The 22887-nt window shown below is 42.6% G+C and overlaps 2 protein-coding genes across 5 annotated transcripts; both read left to right on the top strand.

Annotated features, from left to right (window-relative positions):
* The first annotated feature begins 25 nt into the window (after positions 1-25).
* Positions 26-18414, top strand: NPHP1 (nephrocystin 1). 2 transcript variants are annotated; one of them, XM_026844294.1, is made up of 20 exons: positions 26-115; positions 181-245; positions 1687-1747; positions 2203-2339; positions 2784-2982; positions 3372-3473; positions 4325-4416; positions 4863-4905; positions 5060-5144; positions 5754-5848; positions 6472-6600; positions 7607-7681; positions 8417-8527; positions 10239-10321; positions 11588-11664; positions 12495-12591; positions 13019-13131; positions 15471-15544; positions 16254-16298; positions 18026-18414. In XM_026844294.1, exons 1-20 carry the CDS (start codon positions 47-49, stop codon positions 18302-18304), a joined length of 2031 nt encoding a protein of 676 aa, XP_026700095.1. In that variant the 5' UTR covers positions 26-46; the 3' UTR covers positions 18305-18414. The 2 variants fall into 2 exon arrangements, with proteins under 2 accessions (XP_026700095.1, XP_026700094.1); XM_026844293.1 differs by having other exon boundaries at positions 12492-12591.
* MALL (mal, T cell differentiation protein like) lies at positions 18226-22591 on the top strand. Of its 3 annotated transcripts, XM_026844299.1 has the most exons (4): positions 18514-20356; positions 21486-21653; positions 22006-22134; positions 22485-22591. In XM_026844299.1, exons 1-4 carry the CDS (start codon positions 20207-20209, stop codon positions 22545-22547), a joined length of 510 nt encoding a protein of 169 aa, XP_026700100.1. In that variant the 5' UTR covers positions 18514-20206; the 3' UTR covers positions 22548-22591. The 3 variants fall into 3 exon arrangements, with proteins under 3 accessions (XP_026700099.1, XP_026700100.1, XP_026700098.1); XM_026844298.1 differs by lacking the exons at positions 18514-20356; positions 22485-22591 and adding an exon at positions 18226-18333 and having other exon boundaries at positions 22006-22402; XM_026844297.1 differs by lacking the exon at positions 22485-22591 and having other exon boundaries at positions 22006-22402.
* The last annotated feature ends 296 nt before the right edge of the window (positions 22592-22887 follow it).

Genomic DNA, 22887 nt, shown 5'->3' with positions numbered 1-22887 from the left:
AAGTGACGGTGTCTGGCCGCGCCGCCGCGCCCGTTGCGTAGCAACCATGTCGGTGCGGCGGGCTCGGAGCCCTCTTCAGCGAGTGCAGCGGAGCAGCCGGGAGCTACAGGCGCAGGTACCGATGCGGTGCGGTGCGGCGCGGCTCTGCCGGCAGCTGACGGCGCTTGTCTTATGTTGCAGGTGGAGGCGCTGTGGGCGGAGAGCGCGGCCCTGGCCCCCGGGCAGCAGAAGGCCCTTTCGCAGAGGTGAGGCAGAGCCCCAAGGGTCCCCGTCCGCTGGGGCTGTGGGGGAGCCGGCCTCGGTCCCCCCGCCCGGCCCCTGCCCCCAGCTTTCCCTCCTGCCCTTCACTTCAGTAGCGTTCCGTGGCCCAGAGTTGCACAGTTTACCGTTGTTGTGGAGGGAACCATCTCATGGAATCACAGGATGGTTTGGGTTGGAAGGGACCTTAAAGATCATCCAGTCCCAACCCCCTTGCCATAGGTAGGGACACCTTCCATAGACCAGGTTGCTCAAAGCCCCATCCAGCCTGGCCTTGAACACTGACAGGGAGGGGGCAGCCACAGCTGCTCTGGGCAACCTGTGCCAGGGCCTCACCACCCTCACAGGAAAGAATTCTTTGTTACATCTAATCTAAATCTACCGTCTTTCAGTTTAAAACTGTTGCTCTTCATCCTATCCCTACCCTCCCTGATCAAGAGTCCCCATTTTTCCTGTAGCCCCCTTTAAGTACTAGAAGGCTTCTATAAGGTCTCCCTGGAGCCTTCTCCAGGTTGGACAACTCCAGCTCCCTCAGCCTGTCTTCAGAAGGGAGGTGCTTCAGCCCCCGATGATCTTTGTGGCCTCCTCTGGACCCACTCAAGCAGGTCCATGTCCTTCTTATCCTGGGGCCCCCAGACCTGGATGCAGCACTGCAGGTGGGGTCTTACGAGAGCAGAGTAGAGGGGGACAGTCACCTCCCTCAACCTGCTGGTCACACTTCTCTTGATGAAGCCCAAGATACGGTTGGCTTTCTGGGCTGTGAGTGCACATTGCTGGCTCATAGTCAGTTTTCCATCTAAGTCCTTCCCCACAGGGCTGCTCTCAATTCACATATCGCTCAACCTGTGTTTGTGTAGGGCATTGCCTTGACCCATGTGCAGGACCTTGAACTTCATGAGGTTTGCGTGGGCCCGCCACTCAAGCCTGTCCAGGTCCCTCTGGATGAATCCCTTCCCTCCAGCGTGTCGACCACACCACACAGTTTGGTGTTGTTGGGGATCTTATTGAGTGTGCACTCAATCCTACTATCCATATTGCCAGCAAAGATCTCCTGGTTACTCTGAGCAAAGTCCCTGGAAGATTCACTCTGTTCCCCATCGCCTTTGCCTCAGAAGGACGAGCAGGCAGTTCCCTGTATACCTTTCCATTTTTCTTCTAATTGTACTGATCTCTTCCCTGACCCTTCTCACTTGTCTCTTTTCCGGGCGGAAGCAACAGGCAAGCTGCTTCCCAGTCCTCAAGGGCTGAGGTAGTTTTAAGTGGGAACTGCACATCATGGGTAATAATCATAGAAGCTGCTGTTTGGGCTTGTATTGGTGTTTGTCAAGCTGCACACACACATTGCTGAGTGAAGGTCTGACTATTGACACATTTCAATAAGCAGGCATGATTTGGGTCACCTGTCTATCTGTCTTGCTTTCAATGCAGATGTATGCAGCTGAAGAAATTGGTGGATGAGAATACAGATGCTCTTCACAATTTGAAAAAAGTAAGTATGAAGACAAACTTGTTAATAGTTTTCTTTAAAATACATCACAGAGAGTGTTTGGAGAACACCAGCCTCCTTTGATTTTAGATGTCTTGGGACAAGAGCAATGCCTAGCAGGGCAAAGTCCCTGACTGGGATCTCTGAGATCCATTTCTGATATTTAAAATCACATTTTTAGTGCTTTGTTGTGTACGAGTTCTGGGCTTAAAATCTTTATCAACTCAATACATTATAAAATATTTATCAACCCAGTGCATTGTGTTGGAAGCAGAGAGTGTAGATTTGAAATTTACTACAAAATTTCATCTTAGCAGAGCAAAAGGGCAAGAAAGATGTCACTAATCATGGAGTGACAGCAGCCCAGGAAGGTGAAAGCTCATAAGATGTGTGGAAAATTAACTTTATAGGGGAACTTTAACTTTGATTCTTTGAGCAATTTGTTGTGTTCTTCTCAGGCTGATGAGCCTGCACCCGTGGGAAATTATAATCGGAGGAAAGAAGAAGAAGAAAAGCTTTTGCTAAAACTCTCTCAGCAGCTGCAAAAACTTGTTCTTGTCTTGGATCAGGATAATGTGACTACAAATTATGCAGTGTAAGTAGATTAAACAAATACAATCTGCACTTTTATAGAATTATACATGTATAGTTGGAAAGGACCCTGAAAAATGGTTAGCTCATCCCCTTTATTACCTTAATACACGATTAAAAAAGAAGTGCTGACAAGCTAACTCTTACTGTGCTTGTTTTCTTGATGCAGTCAAGAAGGACTTACTGGAATTTTCTGAGGGTGTTGGTTAATGGCTGAAACATAAAGTGATTGTTGAGAGGAGAGGATGCAATATGGTCTCTACACTTAGGGTGGAAACACCATTAGGATTTTGGATTTTTTTCAGATCAGGTCAGAGAGTAAAACACAGGAATAATTCTGTATCTGGAGAAAGACCTTTGCAGAGAATGCCATACTGCAAGGCTTTGCAGCAACTTCCAGAAGTTTTGTTAAAGTAATAATTTTAAAAGTTTGATTTATTTTTCGTAGGGATGAGGAACATCAGAAAGATCCTCAAACAGAAGATGAAAATGAAGAAGAGGATGAGAGTGAAGATGAAGAAAGTAGTGAGGAGGAAGACAGTGAAGAAGCAGATGATGATGATAAATTGTTGGATGATCCAAATGTTAAAGAATGTATTGCAGTTGGAAACTTTAGTGCACAGCAGGAAGAGGATCTCACATTTACAGTAAATATGTCTCTAAACGTTTTTTGACTTCAGATCATTCTGTATTAACCAATAACTATAATTAGATCTCCTTGTGGGATTCAGCTCGTTCCTTGTGGGATTCAGCTCGTTCCTTGTGGGATTCAGCTCGTTCCTTGTGGGATTCAGCTCGTTCCTTGTGGGATTCAGGGAGAAATGGCTTTTCCTGGTGTATGTTTGGCTTGGTGGAGTCCAGTGTCCTTTTGCCACCTTCTGTAGTGGCAGGGTCTGCCATGGTAGTCTGGGATCTCTCTTGGGGGAGAAACAAAGTTTTTGTGTGTTGTTTTTTTTTTTTTTTTCCCCTCAGTTGTGCCTGGAGTAATTTTGAAATATTTGGTTCTCTTTTGTCTCTGTCTCTCCTAATGGCAAAGAAAGGTGAAGTCCTACTTATACATGACAAGAAGGTGGATGGCTGGTGGGTAGCAGAAAACTCAAAAGGGGAAAGAGGCCTTGTTCCTAGAACCTATCTTGCGGTTAGTGTTCTGCAACCTTCTTCGGTCCTAGTCTCACCTCTGTTGTTTTATATATATTAATAATAGTATAGCTGCTTAAACTGATCATAATACTTACATGGGGGCATGCAGCGGTGTTTTGCCACTTATTTGGAAATGAGACCATGTTTGTATGTGTGTGTATGGAGATATTTAGCAAAAGCAGTATTTTTGTGCCTGATGTAGTTGTGACATACAAGTGCAGAGAAGTTTCTTAAATACGAAAATCATAATCTTTGTCACTAAAGGTCAGCTCTGAAGATTCCAAGCTGCTATGGACTCATTCATGCTTTTCATAATTTATATGAAATGTGAGTCCATGTAAATGTTGGAGTATTTTGTAATTTAACATGGAAGAACCTTTTCAAAAATGGATTTCCAAGATTTTTAACTTTTTTTCACTTTAGAGTCACTTACACATAGTTAGTTTATATACTTAAGCACATATATTTCCGTCTATAATTGTGGTGAACATTTAAATGCTGATACACAGTTTGGATTGAGTGGCAGATGGAACAGAGCTTTTTACAATGTAACTAAAGAGCATGTTAAGTAGCTAGCTTTTACTTCATGATGCTGATGTATTTCTCTTTTTAAAGAATCCGCTTTGCATATGCCTTCTCTTGCTTACTTGTAGGCATACTCCAATCTCTTGCTGTAACTGCGGAACGAAGGGCAGTGTTCTGCAGTTACAGTGCTATGGAGTGGTAGGTCACTACAGACAGAAAATCTTCTCTTCTAAACTATTAACATGTGCTGTGGTTGGAGAAAACATTTTTAAGAACAGATCTTTGAAGAAATAATGCGCTTTCCCTTTTGGAATCTGAATTCAGGTCCATTATGAAGATGCTGACAGCCAAGAGCAAAGTGAAGAACACATAGAAGTGGTGGATGAAACAGCAGATGGAACTGAAATTAAAAAAAGGTAAATGGAATGATATGAAAGCAAATAAGTATAAAATTATTCTTCCTCCACCTCAAATCTGGCAGTATGTTGCTTACAGTGAGAATACCTCACAAGGGTGTTTGGTTCTTTGCATTTTTCTTTTCAGAACAGCTGTCACTTGGGTTTTTTTCAGTTTGCAGAGACACTTATACTTGAGTGGGTTTGTTGGGGAGTTTTGCTTTGGTTTGCCTCCCTGCCCCCCCCCCTCCAAATCAAGAGACTGACTGGGCCATGTATCAAGTTATGTTCCAACTCATGAGACAGTCTAGCAATTAGTCTTAGTGGCTGGAAATATGTCATTATTAATATCAGATAGATATGGTTATTAAGCTGCTTCTATTTGAAAACAAACCAATATGTAGTGTTTCAATTTTTGTCCACCTTAAGATGATATGATATGAAAAGTAAATTTTTTTTTTTTTCAGAACAGATTCTCACTGGAGTGCTGTAAGAAGAGCTGTCACAGAAGTAGGTGTATCTCTTACACAGTAACTTCATCTACTGTAATGTTAATTATTTTGTAGTCAAGTTTTGCCTTTTATCAAATCTCATATTATGGACCATTGTTTTTTATTAACATTTTTTTTTTTTTTTTTTTTTTTTTTTTTTTTTTTGACAATAGAATGACACAGTAGAAGTTCTGACAACCATAGGAGCAGTTCCTGCAGGATTCCGCCAGTCCACACTTTTCCAGCTTTTAGAGGAAGGTAAGGTTTTCTCATAGTAATGGCAGTGCAGGATTCTCAAGTGTCTGTGGTGAGTTTCTTATCCTCCATCCAATGCTTATGACTGGACTAAAATCAGTATTGCTTAATTATAATTGGGTAATCTGCATAGGCTGTATTTGACCCATCAAATAATGTATAAAAGGCTTTTTTTTCTTCTTCAGTTAAGTTTTAATTTATCTGTGTGAAGTCCTGGCCACACAGAGGTAATGACAAATTTCCTAATGATTTCAAAGATTTTCTTCTTTGGAAGATACTTCCTGTTGACATTGCAGAAAATGATTTTTTAAAAAAATCTTTTTCTCTGAGATCTTTTGGAGTCTCTTCACCAAATCGCTCATGTTTTTTTAGTCTTTTTGTTTAAAATGGTTTCAAATCAATAGCTCTTTTTGTTAATTAAATTACTGTGCTCTGGAATGAATAGTAAATACAAACAGTAAAAGTAGTAGAACATACCTCCATAGTATTGTTTGGGCCAGTCAAATATTCAAAGAGACTTTAGCCACATCTGAATTTTGAGTGTTGTTCACTTTGTGACAATAAAGGTCATTAAAAAAATGTTACGTATTTTAAAAATTGCTGTTGTTATAGGCAATCAGTTTCGATCAAGTCACTTTTTGCAGCCTGAACTTACTCCATCACAACTGGCTTTCAAAGACTTGGTGTGGAACTCTGAAAAAAATACTGTGAGTACTACTAAAGCTGTGATGCTTTTAGTTTGAGAGAAATGACAGGATCTCTAGACGTGAATTGCTAGCAGTATTTCATATCGGTGGGTGAATACTACTGTGAAACAGGTGATGGATTTCGATGTCAATCCAGACTCCTTAGGCAGTAGATGTTAACATATTCTACTCTCTGTAGGCAAAAAATCAGTACAAATTGTCATGTTGGGTATCTTTTAAGAGTCATGTTTCATCTTAAGTTTGTGAGTTCCTTCCCTGTCTGGGAAGCAGATCTGCACAGGTTACTAGTCTGAATTTTTAAATCATGGACTTCTGCTAGGCACTGTGAAGCCACAAATTTAACTTGTCTTCTTTCCTTTTGGCTAATGATTATGTCTTCACTTGCACCATTTGTAGAATATTTTTTCCATCTAAAATTTTGATAGGACCTTTTATCTGTCACAGTAAAATATTTGCACTGATTTCTTGAGAGCTAAAGGCTTACGAAGAAATTTTGGTAATACTACACAAGCTTTGTGTCTAGTGAACGCTTCGCTTGATCATCTCAGTAAATAAACATAAACTGGTACCACATGCAGGAGGAGCCTGTAGACATAATCTTTCTTCCGTTGTCTGTATTTCAGATCTATCCTAGACCAACTCGAATATCCCTGATTGTGACTTTATGTAGCTGTAAAATGATTCCTCTCCCAGGAGTTAGTATACAGGTTCTCAGTAGACATGTTCGACTCTGTCTGTTCGATGGCAATCAGGTAAGTTTGGCTCTCAAAAAAACTCTTGATAACTTTTGTGCTCTGGTTCCTCTGGTAGCAAGAGAGAGAGAGAGAGAGAGATACACACACACACACACACACACACACACACACACACACTCTCAGAATAGAGCACATTCACCCAGAAAAATAGTTATAAATGGAGCTTAATGAGGAAACAGGATAGACTGCATTGATCAGGCCTCAGGCATGTCCAGATATGAGTAATTATCCCTTTGTTTTTTCACCTGTGCTACTCCACAAAGCACCTTGTTCCCTCCCTTTTTCTGCCTTTGGTTTCTCCCCTGAACATCCTGCAGTAAGTCACAAAATGCCCTTCCCCAGCATGGCAGTGTCTCATACCACTAAGCAGTAACCCCCTTCAGTCTGGAAGGTGATGCAGCGAGAGCCGCTCCTGTTGACTCATGGTGATGGGAGTCACACCTGGCCTGTGGGACGGATGGCTGTCCTGGGCAGACCTGGGAGGGGCTGGGGCGGGAGCTCCATTCCTCTGACTCCATAATTTCAGTTCCCTCCCCTGCCATGGTGCCTCTTTGATCCTTTTTGCCTGTGGAGATGAGCCTTTTCTGGACTGATCTCTCCTGTGATGTGCCTGGGAATAGCTGGGTCAGAGTCATATTCAGATTCCCCCACCTGCTGGTGATCCTCTCTGTTCTATTGTGCATGTATGTAGAGCAGCTTTTTATAACAGAATCTAACACGACAATTTGGCAGTTTTCTTTCAGCTGCACTGAACGCTTTTGGGGACAAAGGACTGTTACTGGTGTATATGAAGCAAAAATGGTTGGAAGTGTTCTGTAGCTTAAGAAAACTTCCTCTGTAGTCCTTTAAACTGAAACCATCTGATACAGTTGAAGAGAAAGTGTAATTTTATTTTTGTTGTGTGCAGTGTTAGATTAATCTGGGATAATACTGCATTTTCTTAAAGCTGCACAGCTTTCTAGAAAAACTTGTCTTAGCTTTTTTCACCACTATTACGCCTTAGGTGCTGAGTAACATTCACACAGTGAGAGCTACGTGGCAACCTAAAAATCCTCAAATGTGGACCTTTTCTCCAAGGGTAGGTGTCTCGCTCTGGGACTGACACAGACAGTAACTCTTTACAGCTTATTATTTAGTGATGTCTATTATGTCTGGTATTTGTGTTGAAAGAAGACATAGTGCAATCAAAATGAACATGCAGAAGAGAAAAGACTTGCTGAAGTGCATGAATTCAAACTTAACAAAGCGTTCTGGGAAATCCACTTTGGAGAAAATTGCTGGGGGAAAGGAAAAGTAGCAGGAAGGACTGGTGATCCAGCCAGCAGCACTGGTTAACTTTGCATCAGTATCAGGCGCACACTACGTGGTGTTCATGGATAAGGGAAGAGACTAGCCACTTTGCACGTCAGCTTCTGGTTTGATTTCAGTAAAAAAAGAGCATGTGCTTTGTTCCAAGTTTCAGGTGCCATACAGGGCCATGCTCACAGTAGTAGTGTTGTCATGTTTTACCCTAATTGTTGCTGTGTTCTTGGAGGGAATTTTTGACATCTAAAGTTCTTTAATAGCTTGTTATCACACACAAAAAAAGTACCTTGGTAGCACAGCTGTGTTTCGTGGCAAGATAAAGAATAGGAGAGCAAGGTTTCAACTAACATTGGTTCTCTACTCATTTTCTTGTATATGCGATGGGATTGAGTCTGAGATCTTATGTGAATGACTGACGTGTTCAATGGCTTTTAAAAGTCAGGCTTTTTTTTAATAGGTACATTCACTTTTCTCTTCCTGCCCCCCTGCCCCCTTTTCTCTGTATTAGGTAACAGGCATTTTACCCAGCTTGCTTGATGGTGACTGTTTTGTCAGGTCCAACTCTCTGTCTTCAGACATTGGGATATTATTTGAACTTGGCATCACTTATATTCGCAATGTAAGTGTGTAAAGTTGCAGTATAAATTGTTCCAAGCACCAGTTTATTAAGTGAACCAGCTGTCCCATATTTGATGTTAAGCTGCAGTATCCCAGCAGTGAACTGCGAGATCCAAATGGAAATTTACCTGAACTTTTCCTAGCTTACTATAAGATTGTCTTCCTTTTGGCTTCTGGGGGGGAGGAGAAAGATGCTGGGGTTTGGAACTTTTATTTCTAGTCAATATTTAGAGAATAAAAGATTTTCTGACAAGTGGAAGTGAATATGCCTTTACTTACACTGAAATAAATTCTGTTACTCTGCAAATGATCTCATGTAATGTGGTCACAAAGGACCAATTCTGTCTTCATTCCTGCATTGTTTTTTCTATCTTTGTGATTTGTTTCAGACTACTGTGCTATATAGTTTGGAAACTAAGATTGTAACTGTTTAAATAGTATGAACACTAGCTGCGGTTGATAGAGATATATCCTATCCATCTAGGATATGCTTCTGAAAAGTACAACAGGTAGTAAACAATAGATGGTAAGGCTCATAAAAACTACTGTAATGGAAGGCAGGTGCATGCAGGAGCATAAGACACACTAATATTTGGAGGATACAGTGGCTTTTTGGAACAGCTCACTGTTCTGAAAGTTCTCAGCCATTTTGTCTACAAGACTGACTCAGGTCTTGCTGCCTCTTTCTGAACACTTAGATTTTCATTGTGGTCACAGACCTCCTCAGGTGAATTTTGGCAATCAAGTAAATAATGAGTGAAAGATGAAAAGTGGGGCAACCACAGTGTTTAGCAGGTAGGGTATTAAATGGTGGGCAACAGAATTCAGAAAAGATGGATAGAGAAGTCGCAGAGGGAACTATTGATGTATTTTCTCATTCGCTAACACCTGTATGAACTTAGGGTGCAAGAGAGCAGTGCCTGTGGAGATGTGGAGGACAGACAGACTGGCAGCATGGTGGGGATGCAGAACTGTTGTGCGGGGAAATAAATAGAGTGTACATCTGTAGGTAACTGGAGTAAGTCCTGGTGTTGAACAGCATGTTGGTAAGTGATGCTTCAGAGAGACCTAATGGGGCACAATGACCCTCCTTGTGCTAGCTGGAGTAGTCAAGATTATGTGAAGTTGGCTGCTTCTGTTTAGGGAGGAAGTTTAAATGAAAGCTGAAGTGTTTACAAGTTCCTACCTGTTATTAGTGGTTTTGGGGTCTGGAAATAGATGGGCTGGTCTGGAGGATCAGCTCCCTTTCCCAGGCCCTGTCTACTGTGGCTAAAGCTTTCCGATGCACAGGGTCACTAGCTTAGAAACTCTTGACTCTGGAATCAGATGGGTAAATCCTCTGGGTAAATTTTTTCCCTCCTTCTTTCTGTCCTGTATTCTTTAGAGCATCAGTGCAGGTTTGGGGGTTCTTACTTTTGTCTCTGTGCATTTCTTCTTTTTCAGGAGCTTGATATACTTATGTTCCCTTAAATGTGTATTTCTTGGCTTTATAAATCCTTGTCTGTTAAATATGTTCATGAACCATTCAGCATAACTGTGTGTGCTGTTTGGTGAACATCTTCAAACACCTGTGAATGTGACACAGTCGATGTTTGTTTACTAGAAATCTGGGGCTTTTACCATTTTTATGTGATTAAATAAGTGTTTGTGGTTCAGTTACTCATTCTGGTTTGTTCTGGCTCAAATTACTTATGTTTCTCTTTTTTTCCTAGGCAACAGGTGAAAGAGGAGAACTAAGCTGTGGCTGGGCATTTCTGAAGCTTTTTACTTCTAATGGAATGCCTGTTCCTTCCAAGTAAGTGTATTATGTTTTCCTTCTCTCTCTCGCTCTCTGCATTTATGTTTGTTTGTATATACAAGTATTTTAGGCTAGGAGTAAAGTTCCTGTTTCATACTTACGCACGATAAGGGCAGGTGTAATCCAGTCTAATGTGCAGGATGTACCAGGTCTTGCAGTGAGAATGCTGGTCCTGCTTCCACCAGTGTATGTTCTGCTAAGTCTGTGTGGGAAAAGTGCTCCCTGGAGCCAACATTCAGGTTTGAAATGTTGCAAGTTAGTATGTGTGGAATTTTAAAACTATGGAAATGTATGAGTCAACAGGGAATTATTTAGAGTTTTGTTTATATAAGTAGAGTCATTACTTACATTGAAGTTGATGACGTCCTTTTTAATTCTGGCCTCTTCTTTATGTGCATTTTGCTGTATAACCCTTTCCCATTTCAAAATTAGAAGATTGGTTTCTAAGACTTGGAAGCAGGTAAGAGTTGTTGTGAATGAATCTGTTACTGTTCACTTGGAGAATGTGAATAAGCTTATATTTTGCAGCTGATTTATGAATAGTTCATGGGTCCAACAATCTTAAAGAATAATACATATTTCTATTTTATTAAATGTAGGAAAGCTTTCAGTTAATTTACAGAAATGATTCAATGTAGATCAGACTTGCAGTACTTGTTTTTTACCAAGTATATAGAGATATAGATGTGTATTCTGAATATATTTTGATTACAGGGGGAAAAAATGCCCATGGGAGACCTCTACTGTTCTATAAGTCTCTAAATCTCTTGTAAATCTGCTCTCTAACATTGTTTTTCTATTCCATTAAGTTAAAGATGTTATCTAGAGAGTGAAACTGCATGCTTGCTTCAGCAGTGACTTACTCTTGACAGAACTGGGATTACATTAGTCCTCAACGCTTTAAATCTTCCATATCTAAAATTTGCTACATAAGCGATGACTCCTCAAAAACATTTTAGCGGAACAGTTGCTAAATTTCATATAAGAAAAATAGTGGAGTCTTGTGGAAAAGAATCAGTGTTACTAATTTATTTAAAAATAATTAACTAGTTTCCCAATATAATACAAGTTTCAAATTTATCATTTGAGGTTTGGTTACTTAGTAAATACATATAGTCATTTCATATAAAATACTAGTCATAACCTCAAGCACCGTGTCAGTTTTTGTTTGAGGTAACAGGTTTCTTTCTTTCTCAGAGACTGATTGTGAGAACACATACCCTTACATCTTTTTATTCTAACAATGTTGCTTCTCTTTCACAGGATGTATGAGCTGCTGTTAAATGGTGGTACTCCCTATGAGAGAGGCATTGAGGTTGACCCATCAATATCAAGACGAGGTGTGGTTTCTTCTAAACATTACAAAGTGAAATGATAACACAAATGCTATACCCACTTTACAACATGCAGTGCTCAGCCAAGGCTGCTTTTGTTTTGTGTGTTCCCATTTTGCATGAAAGTTGACTGTTAGGGCTGGTGGAATTCAGAACTATCTGCCACTGCAAATGTTTCTGTAATTTCCAGTTTCTGCAGTTGTAGGGTTAGTTCTGAGAAACAAATTATTTCTTTAACTGCACTTCACAGTTCTTGGCTATGGGGTGATGGATGATACAAGGCTCAAGAGTTACACTGGTCTAGAATTCCCAAGCCAGGCTGTTCAAGTCCCGTTATCATCAATCCCATATCACTTACACACAAGTTCCACATGTGCATAAACATGCTACAGAACAACTGTACTGGTTCTTCCTGGTGGGGCTGAATAAGGCTTCCCTAAGAGTCAGGTCAGACGACAGACCACTTGTGTTTTAAATAAGGGCGGTCATAGTTTTCCTCTGGAAACTTTAATAATATCCATTTGCTCATGACACATGCTGCAAGCTACAGAAGGCCTTTACCTTTTGGCTTTGGACACTTACCTCCACATTACTCCATGTGTATTATGACTCCATCACCCCAGAGAGAGGTAATAGCTTATGTTAGACCAAATGTTGATATAGCTGATATGTTGATATAGTTTCAGATGTTCAATTCCTCCTGGTTTTGAGACCATACTTAAACCATTGCAGTTTTAGCAAAACATCTCTTGTCAAATTTAAATACCCATTCTTGTAATACAATTCTTAATGTTCTTTCAAAATGACAGATCTCATATCGGGTATTTCTTAAGCAGGCAGCAGTGTTTTTCATCAGTTTATAACACTCAAGAAACAGCCTGTGCTTGTAGTGAAACTGCGGTCATTAAGTGCACAGTCAAAAGACATCCTGAAGTAAGTATGCATGTGTGTGTGCCACCATGAAATGGAAAAGTATTTCGGATAGCCTAGAATGGTTCCAGAGATCTAAAGTGTTCCCCTTCCCTGGAACACTGGCTATGGAAAAATCTGAGGGTTGCTCACCTACATATTGTACTTGATCTCTGTTTGACACTTAAAGCTGTTTTGTGGAAAACAACTAAAAAGTCTTTAAGTTTAGATAATAGTGAAAACTGTTTTCAACAGCAGGAGTCTGGCTGTTGGAGCTTTATCAGTGTACACCTTCAAAAGTTGTGATAGATTTCAAGGAGGTGCCAATATGAGTTAATAATCATCTCCATGAAGCTGTCATTACCCTCAAGTTTTGCTGAACAGTGCTTAAGAGTTTTAGGAGCAGTTTTCAGTAAAAATCTCAACTGCATGTTCTTTATTTTCCCAATAGTTTGCTACCAGAAACGTTAATTGGCAGTATGTGCTACATCCATATCTTGATATTTTATCGACAAATACTTGGTGATGCGCTCCTGAAAGACAGTGTAAGCATGCAAAGTGCAGGTAAGAATTGCTGTTGTGGAAAAGAACTCAGTACTGGTGAGTCTGTTGGAGAAGAAGCAGGTTCCTAAAGGGAATCACTCTCTCTCGAGTCTCCCTTTTGTAAGAGAAATCTGGGGTCTGCAGAACATCTCTCACTGATACAGGTGACTCGTAGGATTTTGTTCCCTGTTAGCCCTGGCACTGACCAACCATCTCACAAGGTTAGGAAGTCACGCTCCCCGGGTAGAGAATTTCAGTGCTTTAACTTTTGGTCTGTACGTGTTGTGGGGACAAAGAGAAAGCTGTTTCCCTGCTGATAAAAGAGAACAGCCTCTCACTGTGAATACTGCCACTCAGTGTGTCTGCATTTCAAACTAGTAATATTTCAACTCGCATCTAATGTGTTGCCCTGTTTGACATCAGTTCACATCTCAAGATGCAAACCAGTAGCTTTGACATGAAGTATGAATGAAGCGCTTTCAGTGAAATTCACATTAAAAAACTGCCCTTGTGGATAGGTAAAGGGTTATTTCTAATTAAAAAAAAAAAAGGCAAATAAAGGTAAAGGATTATTTGGAAATGTTTCCTTTTCACCACTAATGCAATGAGAGATTAGACATGCAGATGGGTTTACTCATTCATTTCTAGCATATGTGTGTTCTCTGAGTTACCAAAACATCTGCCTAACCTCTTCTGTGTCATTGAGGTCAAGTCATCCTCTTTATCTTTTTAAAATTATTATTTACCTATTGGCTAATGCAGCTGGTAAAGAGAAGTGGAAGAGGTTTTGCTCTGATTGTGCAGCTCTCTTATTCCTTCCACGTCTTCCCTTCAACAGAGCTGTAATAGTTTATAGTCTTCTCCATTTTAAAATCAATTCGAAATATGGAAAAATTACATTTCTTAACTGTACTACATGTGAATTTATACTGGTAATGCAAAGTGATTTTTCTTGTGTTTTCTCCCATCTCTTCTCCAGATTGAATTATGTATCATCTGCTCCTATGGCAAATAAATTTGCCTTTGCACTTACTAACATTTTTAACTTACAATCTTCAGCCATATTTAGGTGCCCGAATTACAGGTTCATCTTTTGAAGGTGCTCAGAACTTAACTCCCTTCCTGATTTTCTGAACTTTAGTATACATTCCATGTATACTGATTTCAGTATCTGAAAGTCAGACCGTTTCATAAACTAATGCTTTGTTTAATAAACATCACAGAGAAACTAAAATGCTTAGTTTTTAAAGGCCAGTAGGATAATAGATCAGGCTGATGACCTCTCCTGGAGTTAAATTACAGCCATTTGGATTCAGACTTCATTTGAGATTATTTAAAGGCTTTACCCCAGAATTTCAGAAGTTGTTCTGGTAGCTATTTTCTACTTTTTTTCCTGGTGTAACAAAGGAAGATTGCTCATATTTAAAAATCAATTATCAGTTTAGAAATAGGTAACTTAAAACATCTGTTATATTTCACAAAAGTAATCAGTTCTCACTTGCCTCCATAAAATGTTTTGTTACTAGTAAATGGTCATTGTTTATTAACTTTCTGTCAGCTTCAACATGAAGAAACAGCATACATTAAATACTTAAAATCACAAGAGAAAGAAAACACTTCAACCAAAATTCCTCTGTATGTCACTTGTAGCACTTCTGTAATCTTATCATCAGTCTCATTACTTAAACAGAACCCCTGTGCCATGGGGTCTCAAGATGTGCTGTGTTTCATAACAGTGCTTTGATTCCTGCCAGTCATGGGGAGGCAGCTCTGCCCTGCCTGATTTTGATAAAGCTGTTCAGCTTAAGCAGGAGACCCAGCTATTACCTGGTAGCTCACCAGGAAGGCAGGCAGGAGACTGATCCAGTTTGATGATATGCCCCATTTGGTACCTTTACTGTGCCACTTGTTACCTGTGTACCTTAACATCACCCACAACACAAGCCAGACTGAGGCATAATGGAAGTGTGTTTATTCATAACATCCAAATCAAGCAGCACAATTTCAGATGTTTATAAAAAAGACAGGTGCAGAAATGAGAAAAAAACCCTCACTCTAACCTTAGGTTAAATCAGTAAGGTCTCTTGCTTGCTGGCTTCTCTAATAAACCAGCAATCAGTTTTTGTGTGTCTCTTCTCTCTCAGGTTAACTGTCTCTCAGCGACTGAGAGTTTGCTACAGTCAGAGAACACAGTTTGAGAGCTTTTCTACTTTCCTTGCTGCTCTGGAGTACTAGTACAGATAATTTTCCCTTTGAAATAATCAGAGGGGAGGGGATGTGCTGAATACCTTGATGTGTTGATACCTCAAGAATCATCTTGTTTAATTCTTAGCCTTGAATATATTTGTTTTCTGTTTCAGATTTAATCTTTAATCCTATTTTAGCAACTTTCCCTCAACTCATGGATGAACCAGACCTGATGGATGCACTTCGGGTATGTTACCTACGTGGTGTTCAATTACATCTGATGTGTCAGGATTTCCCGATTGTTTGCAAAATTTGAGCTTTTTTTTGTCCAGTAAAAAGATAAATGCAAAAGCCCAACAGCAGGAAGGTATGTGCAGATCTCTACAGGAGAATGCTTGAGTATGTACAGAAGGGATGCAAAGACATGAATTAGCTAGTCTGAGCACTGCTAGCCATGTAGCCACAGCAAGAGCATGCTCAGGTGGATGAGCTGTCTGAATGTTTGTCTGGCTTCTACGACAGTGCTTTCATGACAGGGAGGAGCTGACACAGCTTCTGCCTGGCAGGACAGCGCTCACTGTATTTACATGGCAGTCCCTGGCAGGTGTCCTAGTACCAGGCAACAACAGCTGAGCTATTTCTTCCCAAAGGACACTACCTTTAGAAGCTGTCAGCCTTTGGGGTTAGGCTGTGTTTTGTCATTCTTGTAGGGTGGAAAAAAAGTGAACCTCGGTTGTGACTGATTTTTCTTAAAAGTAGCTCTCCTAGATTTCATTTTTATGGCTCTGATAGTTTCAGATCTCCAAATCCTTCCACCTGTAAAATTAGGTGAACTTAAACTGGCACAAGGGAGGAATCGGGAGTATGAGGAAAGTGGGGATTTTTGCAGTTAAAAATGGAATTGCTTTAGATTGTGGAGCAATCTCAATCTGATTTTACATTTCATTTCATTTTAGAGTGCTTGGGCAGATAAAGAAAGAACGTTGAAGAGATCTGAGAAGGTAATAAATTATAGGTTTTTCTTTGACATATATTCAATCTATTTTGAACTAGAAGCTTTCTGTCAGTGTTATTGCTAGTTAACTTTTCCTCTCACAGTACACTTATTTAGAAAATGTTGATACACTAAATGTGGTTCTTAACATTTTCCCATATTTATAACAGTAAACTAGGAGAAGAAGGAATATGAAATTAACTTGTAACTTTTTGTATATGGTTGTTATGGGGAAGTAATTACTGGTTCTCATACCCAAAGTGTGGCTCCTTTTTGTGATGCACTTCTAATACTAGACTGGTAAAAGCTTTCCACTGGTACAGAAGGGACTGTGTATGTCAACAAAATAATCTTCCCTGCTCCAACTTCTGAGCTCCAGTTCTCCCACAGTCTGCCTGGAAAAAGGCCCCCAAATTCTGCAAATCTCCCTATGTCAGACAGTTGTAATCTCCCATTTTGGCTTGTAGACAGCTGGAGAACCGAATTGGCCATGTCACCAGGCTTACCTGTACCTTGTCCTACCTCCTGTCCTCTGGACAAAGAGAAGCTGTAGGTAACTGAAGGAGGAAGGCACTAGCTCTTGATCCAAGGCACTTCACTTCTTGGGAGCAGCAGCAGGATATTTCATTCATTGCGCATGCTACTGGATAGATAGACAAGAGATCTCCCCAGTTACGCAAACAAAACAAAATGCTGTTGAGTCAGAGTCACTTTTTCAAAGCCATTCATCCAAAATGAAAGCTCATCTGCTCAAAGAATTAGTAACTCCTCAGTATCCCAGAAACATCCAGTTTTACCTGATTTGCCATGTGCCACTCCCACAGTAGGATTGCTGCCTGGTGAATTCTTACTCCTTGCATGGTTGTATGAGGCTTAGCTGCTAAATCTCCTTCTGAGATAGGAACTGTTCAATGTCAGTCATAGCATTTACATTTCTGGTAAAGTCTCAGTGGTCAGTGAGTTTTCCAGGAGACAGCGCTCTGTGTGTGTCCTCCATACATGAAGGGGTTTTTCTAGGGTGCGTGAGGTAAATGAGGCACATGAATCTCGTCTAGTTAAAGCAGTTGGGATCTTTCGGTGTTTGAGGCTGACTCTGAATCTCTGGGTTTTGCAAGCTGTCTTTACAGAGGAGGGCATAATTCTTGCTGCACACAGAATGTCCTGTCAAAGTGTGAAATAACAGTACTTACAGTGTGGCCTTACCTCCTGCTAAGAGCCACATGCTGTGAGGAGCCTGGGATTGTTATTCTGTCTAGGCCAGTAGAGAAACCAGTGGAGTCTGGGCTTCCGAGGTGGAGAGGATATGGTACTTCCCCAGTGGCCACAGCAAACAGTCTTAGTCTGTACCTGTGAAGACTGGTGTTTTTAGGAAGAAATATAAATACCCTGTGAGCTCCCAGTGACTGTCGTACACATTGCCATTGTGTGGTAACACTGGCAGGGTCTGGCTGCGTGTCACTGCTCTCTATTGTTTGGAAAAGGAGGTGGGTTGGAAAGCAGAGTTGTTGATTTATATACATATAGAGTAGTTCTTGATGGCGAGTTTGAGGCTCATCCGAGCTAGCTGATGTGTGTTTAGGAAGGTCAAGTCTCTACCTGTTGTTCTCCTGGGAACCAGGTGTTAGTTGAATATTTTAATGTTTTTTTTTCTTCCCTGTGTTTGACACTTCTGGAGAAGTGCTTGGCAACACTGTGTGTTTGTACTGAGGTATTTTCAAATACTCTTCTCTACAGAGAGATCAAGAATTTCTGAAGTCTGTGTTTGTCCTGGTGTACCACGACTCTGTTTTCCCTCTGCTCCACTCCACTCTCCTCCCTGACTACAAGTGGGCTGAGGAAGAGTCTGAAGCATCTCGTTGGAAGGCGATTGCTGACTTCTTGAAAAAGAGCCGAGAGAATGACGGTGCCCTTCAGTATCTGCTCTCATCAGAAAATACTCACAAAGCCTTTGATATCTCAGAGCTGACTTATGATTTCTTAGGAGAAGTGAGAAAAAACAGTGCTGGAGTATGAATGGATTACGGAAGAACAATACAGGCTATGTAAGAATAGGTTAACGATATAAATTAATTCTTACAAAAAAAGAAACTGTGTACTATCTGAATTGTAATGACTTATTTAACATTTTGAGAGACTAATATCATTTTATCAGTTATAATAAACTATATTTTAAATTTTCCCCTTTGCAATGTTAGACAAGGCAATGGTTGTTTGTTGCTACATGTACCTGTTGTAGCCACATCAAGTGTCTTATTTTGCCTAAGCTGAGCAAATGCCAAGGCAGCACTTTTCTCCTCTCATGCAGCTTACAATTAATTTCCAGTTTTGTTTTAATCAAGGTGAACAAAAGACTTTATCCTGGTGCCCTAGTGGACTGGTAACAGGCAAGGAAAATAGCAATGATCTTTGAGAATGCTGCTGAGCAAGGTCAGCCAGGTTAGAGAAAAAAACTCATCTTCTGTCCAATCAGTGGACAGCTGGTTGCTCTGTATTTAGACTGTTTTACTGGTTTTCTTTCCCCACTCAGAAGGTTTGGTTCTTCATAGGAATGTGCTTGACCCACCTAATACAAATAAAAGCTGGTGAGAATTGGGGGCATGCTGCCTTCCCCCAGTGCGTGGCCATGCCATAGGGTAGGTCCCTCCGTGCTGACTTTCTAGGGCAGGCTAAGGAGCTGCGGGGTGTTCCTCAGGTGGAGCGGGATGATAAAGGCTTCTTTGTGGGTACAAACTTCTGAGCACGGACTGTGCGTGCTGCTCACAGTGGGAAGTTACTCATCTGATGTCTTTTGGGCTGCAGCATGGGGATGTTTTCTGCATGGTGATGGATACGCTGTCACCATGTCCAACGAGGTTTGAAGGCATCGAGTCACATACAGATTTAAGTCCAAGCCAGGCACAAGTTTTTTCTGGTGCGAAATGCTTTAAAACAAGATCTTTCAAAGACCTCAGAACACTGCATGGAGCCTGATGCCAGCTCCCACTGACAGCATTTGTAAACTGGAGCCTCCAGAAATAGTGCAAAACACTTCCCGCCGGCCTAGGAGGGGCTCCGACGATAAGAAACATCACAGATTTTATCTTTTCTCTGTATTGCGCATGTGCAAGAGCATGGCACAGAAGCCAAATTCCTAGGGCATCACTTGGCTCTTCTAACAGAGAGACATGGTATCTTACCAAGGACATCATCCTCCTCCTGCTGCAGAGTATTGCCTGAGTTAGTGAGGACAAAATGACTTTGTTAGGCCATGAGGCAGAGCTGCCACCTGCAGCCTTTCATCCCACCACTTATCGGTGAGTTACAGCATGAAGCAGAGTCCTCTGGAAAAAACAAGAGTGTGCTTGTCAAATCCAGAGCTAATCTGCCAAGAAGTAAAGATCAAAGCTGTCTCAGTAGCTGTCCTTCAGACCTTTCTTAGGAGCACGTGGGCAAACTCACCCATCTTCTACCAGTGTGTTCAGTTGTCTGCAAAAAATGTTTGGCTGTAAGCTTTCAAAGACTGGACATGCCCGGTGGGAAGCCTGACATGAATACGGAGCAGAAACCTCAACAGAAATGAGAGGAGGCAACAACAGTGGAAGCAAAAATATTTCAGGCTTGTAAGTGTGCCAAAGACAAAAACTGATTGCAGGAAATGTTTCTGCCCTGGTATGGTGCAGGATTTTTTTTTTCCTTCCCTTCTCATTTAAGACTTTGAATTGACCATGTGCCAGTGGCGGGGCTGGGGTCCCTTTGGTCCCCCCATCCCAGTGCAGGCAGCCAGGCATGTGCAGCCAGCTGCAATAACCAGAGAGCTGCTGAGGGCTCCTTCAGCCAGAGGAAGTGGCGTGGTGCCAGCCTGGGCTGGTTTCTGCGATTACGTCCCTGCGGGTGTGTCAGTTAAAACCCCGCACGGGAGCGGCACGGTGCAGGCAAATGCAAGCGGAGCCGAGACGGAACGGTGGCAGTGTCAGCAGAGAAGAGATGGCCTCGGTGTGTCCCCCTGCAGCCTCCACGCAGCCCACCTTGCCCTCTGGACCCGCCGTCTTCAAAACCGTCCCCTACGCGTTCATGCTACCGGAGATAGTGAGTATGCTGAGATTTGCTGTGTTGCAGCACCCCGCTAATGGCTCTAGCAAATCTAAAAATCAGGGAGCAGCCCCCAGAACGATCCTGAAGACAGCGTTAATGGGAAATTTAGCTTATACTGAATGGACAAAAGTGATCTTCGTGATATGTTTTTTTTGGAACTGTGAGGACAAGATACACTCCAATTCCATCCCAGTGCCTGCGCGAGGGTCGCTGGCTGCTGTGGGGCTGGGAGAGGTTGAAGAGCTGCCGGTGCTTCTGGGCAGAAGCAGCTCTAGTTATCACATAGAAATTGCTTGAAAATCAAGGGAATTTCATTCTCGGACTTAAATATTTCCAAGGGCTTGAAGGCAATTGGGTGTCTTGTAACGTGTGACATTCCATGAATCTTTCAATTGCTTCTGGGTCCAGAGGGCATCCAATGGGACTGGCTGAGATAACCACTGGTGTACTTTGACACATGACACAGTGCCGGCAACCCACACCACCCGTGCTCCACGGCTGCAATTGCCGTGGCTGGGCTTTGTCACGAGCTGCCACCTGGTGCCAGGGGGCACAGCTCCCCACTGCAAACCTGGGCAAGTTTCATCCACTGGAGTTGGAATGGCACAGGGCAGTGCGAGCTTATCCAGATAACCCCAGTGTGCTATTTGTGCACAGTAAATATTTTAGGTGGATCCAGAGTGAGCGAATCACTCTGGGCTGGTGTGTGGAATCAGGAGGAGACTTCCTTGTGCCGTGATTTCAAGCCTAGGAGATTAACAAGCAGGCAGGGCCTGGCTGATGCAGCCCTTCACCTTTCCCAGATAAAAGCACATTTTCTGGCTTCTCCTCCAAAGCCCTTGGGGTGGAGATGCTTCCTTGCATCGAACACAGCAGCAAACCTTTCCCTTTTGTAAGAAACGTTTTGAAGTATTTCCCAAGAGCATTCAGGGAAACTCATGCCAGCTTGCAGTGCTGCTGTTGTACCAGGATGGATGGAAGGCAGGTCCATGCTGCCCAAAGACACAGGGCTTCCAATGGCTGCTGGGGCCGGCCTGGGAGGGAGGTGAGGAGGGACTGAGGGAGGAGGTGGTGTTTTCCCCATCCTGTGCTCATCAGAGGTGCCTGTGTTTGTCCCTGGCAGCTCTGCGGGACCTGGGTGTGGATTCTCGTCGCTGCTACCTCTGTCTCCTTCCCGCTGCTGCAGGGATGGGTGATGTATGTGTCCCTCAGCTCCTGCCTCGTCTCCCTGCTGCTCCTCTTATGCTACCTCTTCGGCTTTCACAAAAACAGCGAGAACTGGAAAGTGTTGGTAAGGAGGGGCTGGGACACTGGCAGATGTTGGCAGCAGCAGTGTGGGCGCAAGACCACCATGGCTGGTGATGGGTTAGCCAGCCAGCTGCCAGCCCTTTTGCAAACAACTAGCCCTTTTTCCTCCTTTGGCCTTGACTGGAAATGCTGAGGGAAGCTGTGCTATGCCGTGGGTGCTGCATGGGCACAGGGAAGGGTTCGGCATGGCAGGAGGGTTTGGTCCCAGCCCTGTCTGGGCACATATGTCCCATTCAAGCACTTGCACGTGCAGAGGATGGACCTTGTCCTTGGGGCGAATCAGAGAAGGATGGTCCTGGGCATGCTTTGATCCTTGCTGCTCCCTTGTTTTGCAGGACAGTTTGTACCATGGCACCACAGCCATTCTGTACATGAGCGCTGCTGTCTTGCAAGCCAATGCGACCATCCGCTCTGAGTTTGGCCCCAACTCACCACTTTACTACCAGCTCAACTGTGCTGCATCGGTGAGTCAGTCCAGAAAACCTTCGGCAGGCCAGAGCACCCACAATTCCCTTCAGGGACATGAAGGAGTAAATATTAAAGCCACAGCAAAGCCATCCCAAGCCCAGCAGTGTCACGCTGGTCAGGGCTTCAGCTCCTTGTCTCTTTTGTGCAGCCCGTGTGGGCTTCCTGGGGTCCAGCAGCTCAGAGCCTTGTGTGGCTGCCTCCTGGGAAATGGTGGGGCTTTGCTGATTCTTTGACGGTGGAGAGTGCTTTAGGCTTGGGAGGTTTCCCCAGCTTGAAAGCACAGACTGGAGATGGGGTTAGACTCTCCCAGCTGACCTCAGCTCCTGCTCTTCTTCCTCTCATGCAGTTCTTCGCCTTCATCACAACCTTCCTGTACATCCTTCACGCCTTCAGCATCTACTACCAGTGAGCCCAGCAACGCTGGCTTCGCTTCTGCAAGACGAGGGCTTTCCCAGAACAAGGGATGCAGCTGCTGGGGATGGTGGTTGCTTTTTAACTTCACTGAAGGAGGGATTTTTATACGGCAGCACTGTGTCGGTGTTTGTGGGGACATTTCGTGCCTTGCCCATGGGCTACACAAGGGGAGGAACTGGGTGCAGGCTCTGAGCCAACCTCCCACTCTGATGTTCTGCCAAATATAGATCACCAAGGAAAGGAAAAAAAAAAAAAAAAAAAAAGGAAAAATCACTGTTCCTTCAACAAACAATTTCCTCTCTCATATTATTTTCCTATCTCTGGGTTCAACTAGA

The sequence above is a fragment of the Athene cunicularia genome (assembly GCF_003259725.1).
Source record: "Athene cunicularia isolate RWA chromosome 3 unlocalized genomic scaffold, athCun1 chr3_part1, whole genome shotgun sequence".
Taxonomy (NCBI): Eukaryota; Metazoa; Chordata; class Aves; order Strigiformes; family Strigidae; genus Athene; species Athene cunicularia.
This window is presented reverse-complemented; position numbering and strand designations above follow the sequence as displayed.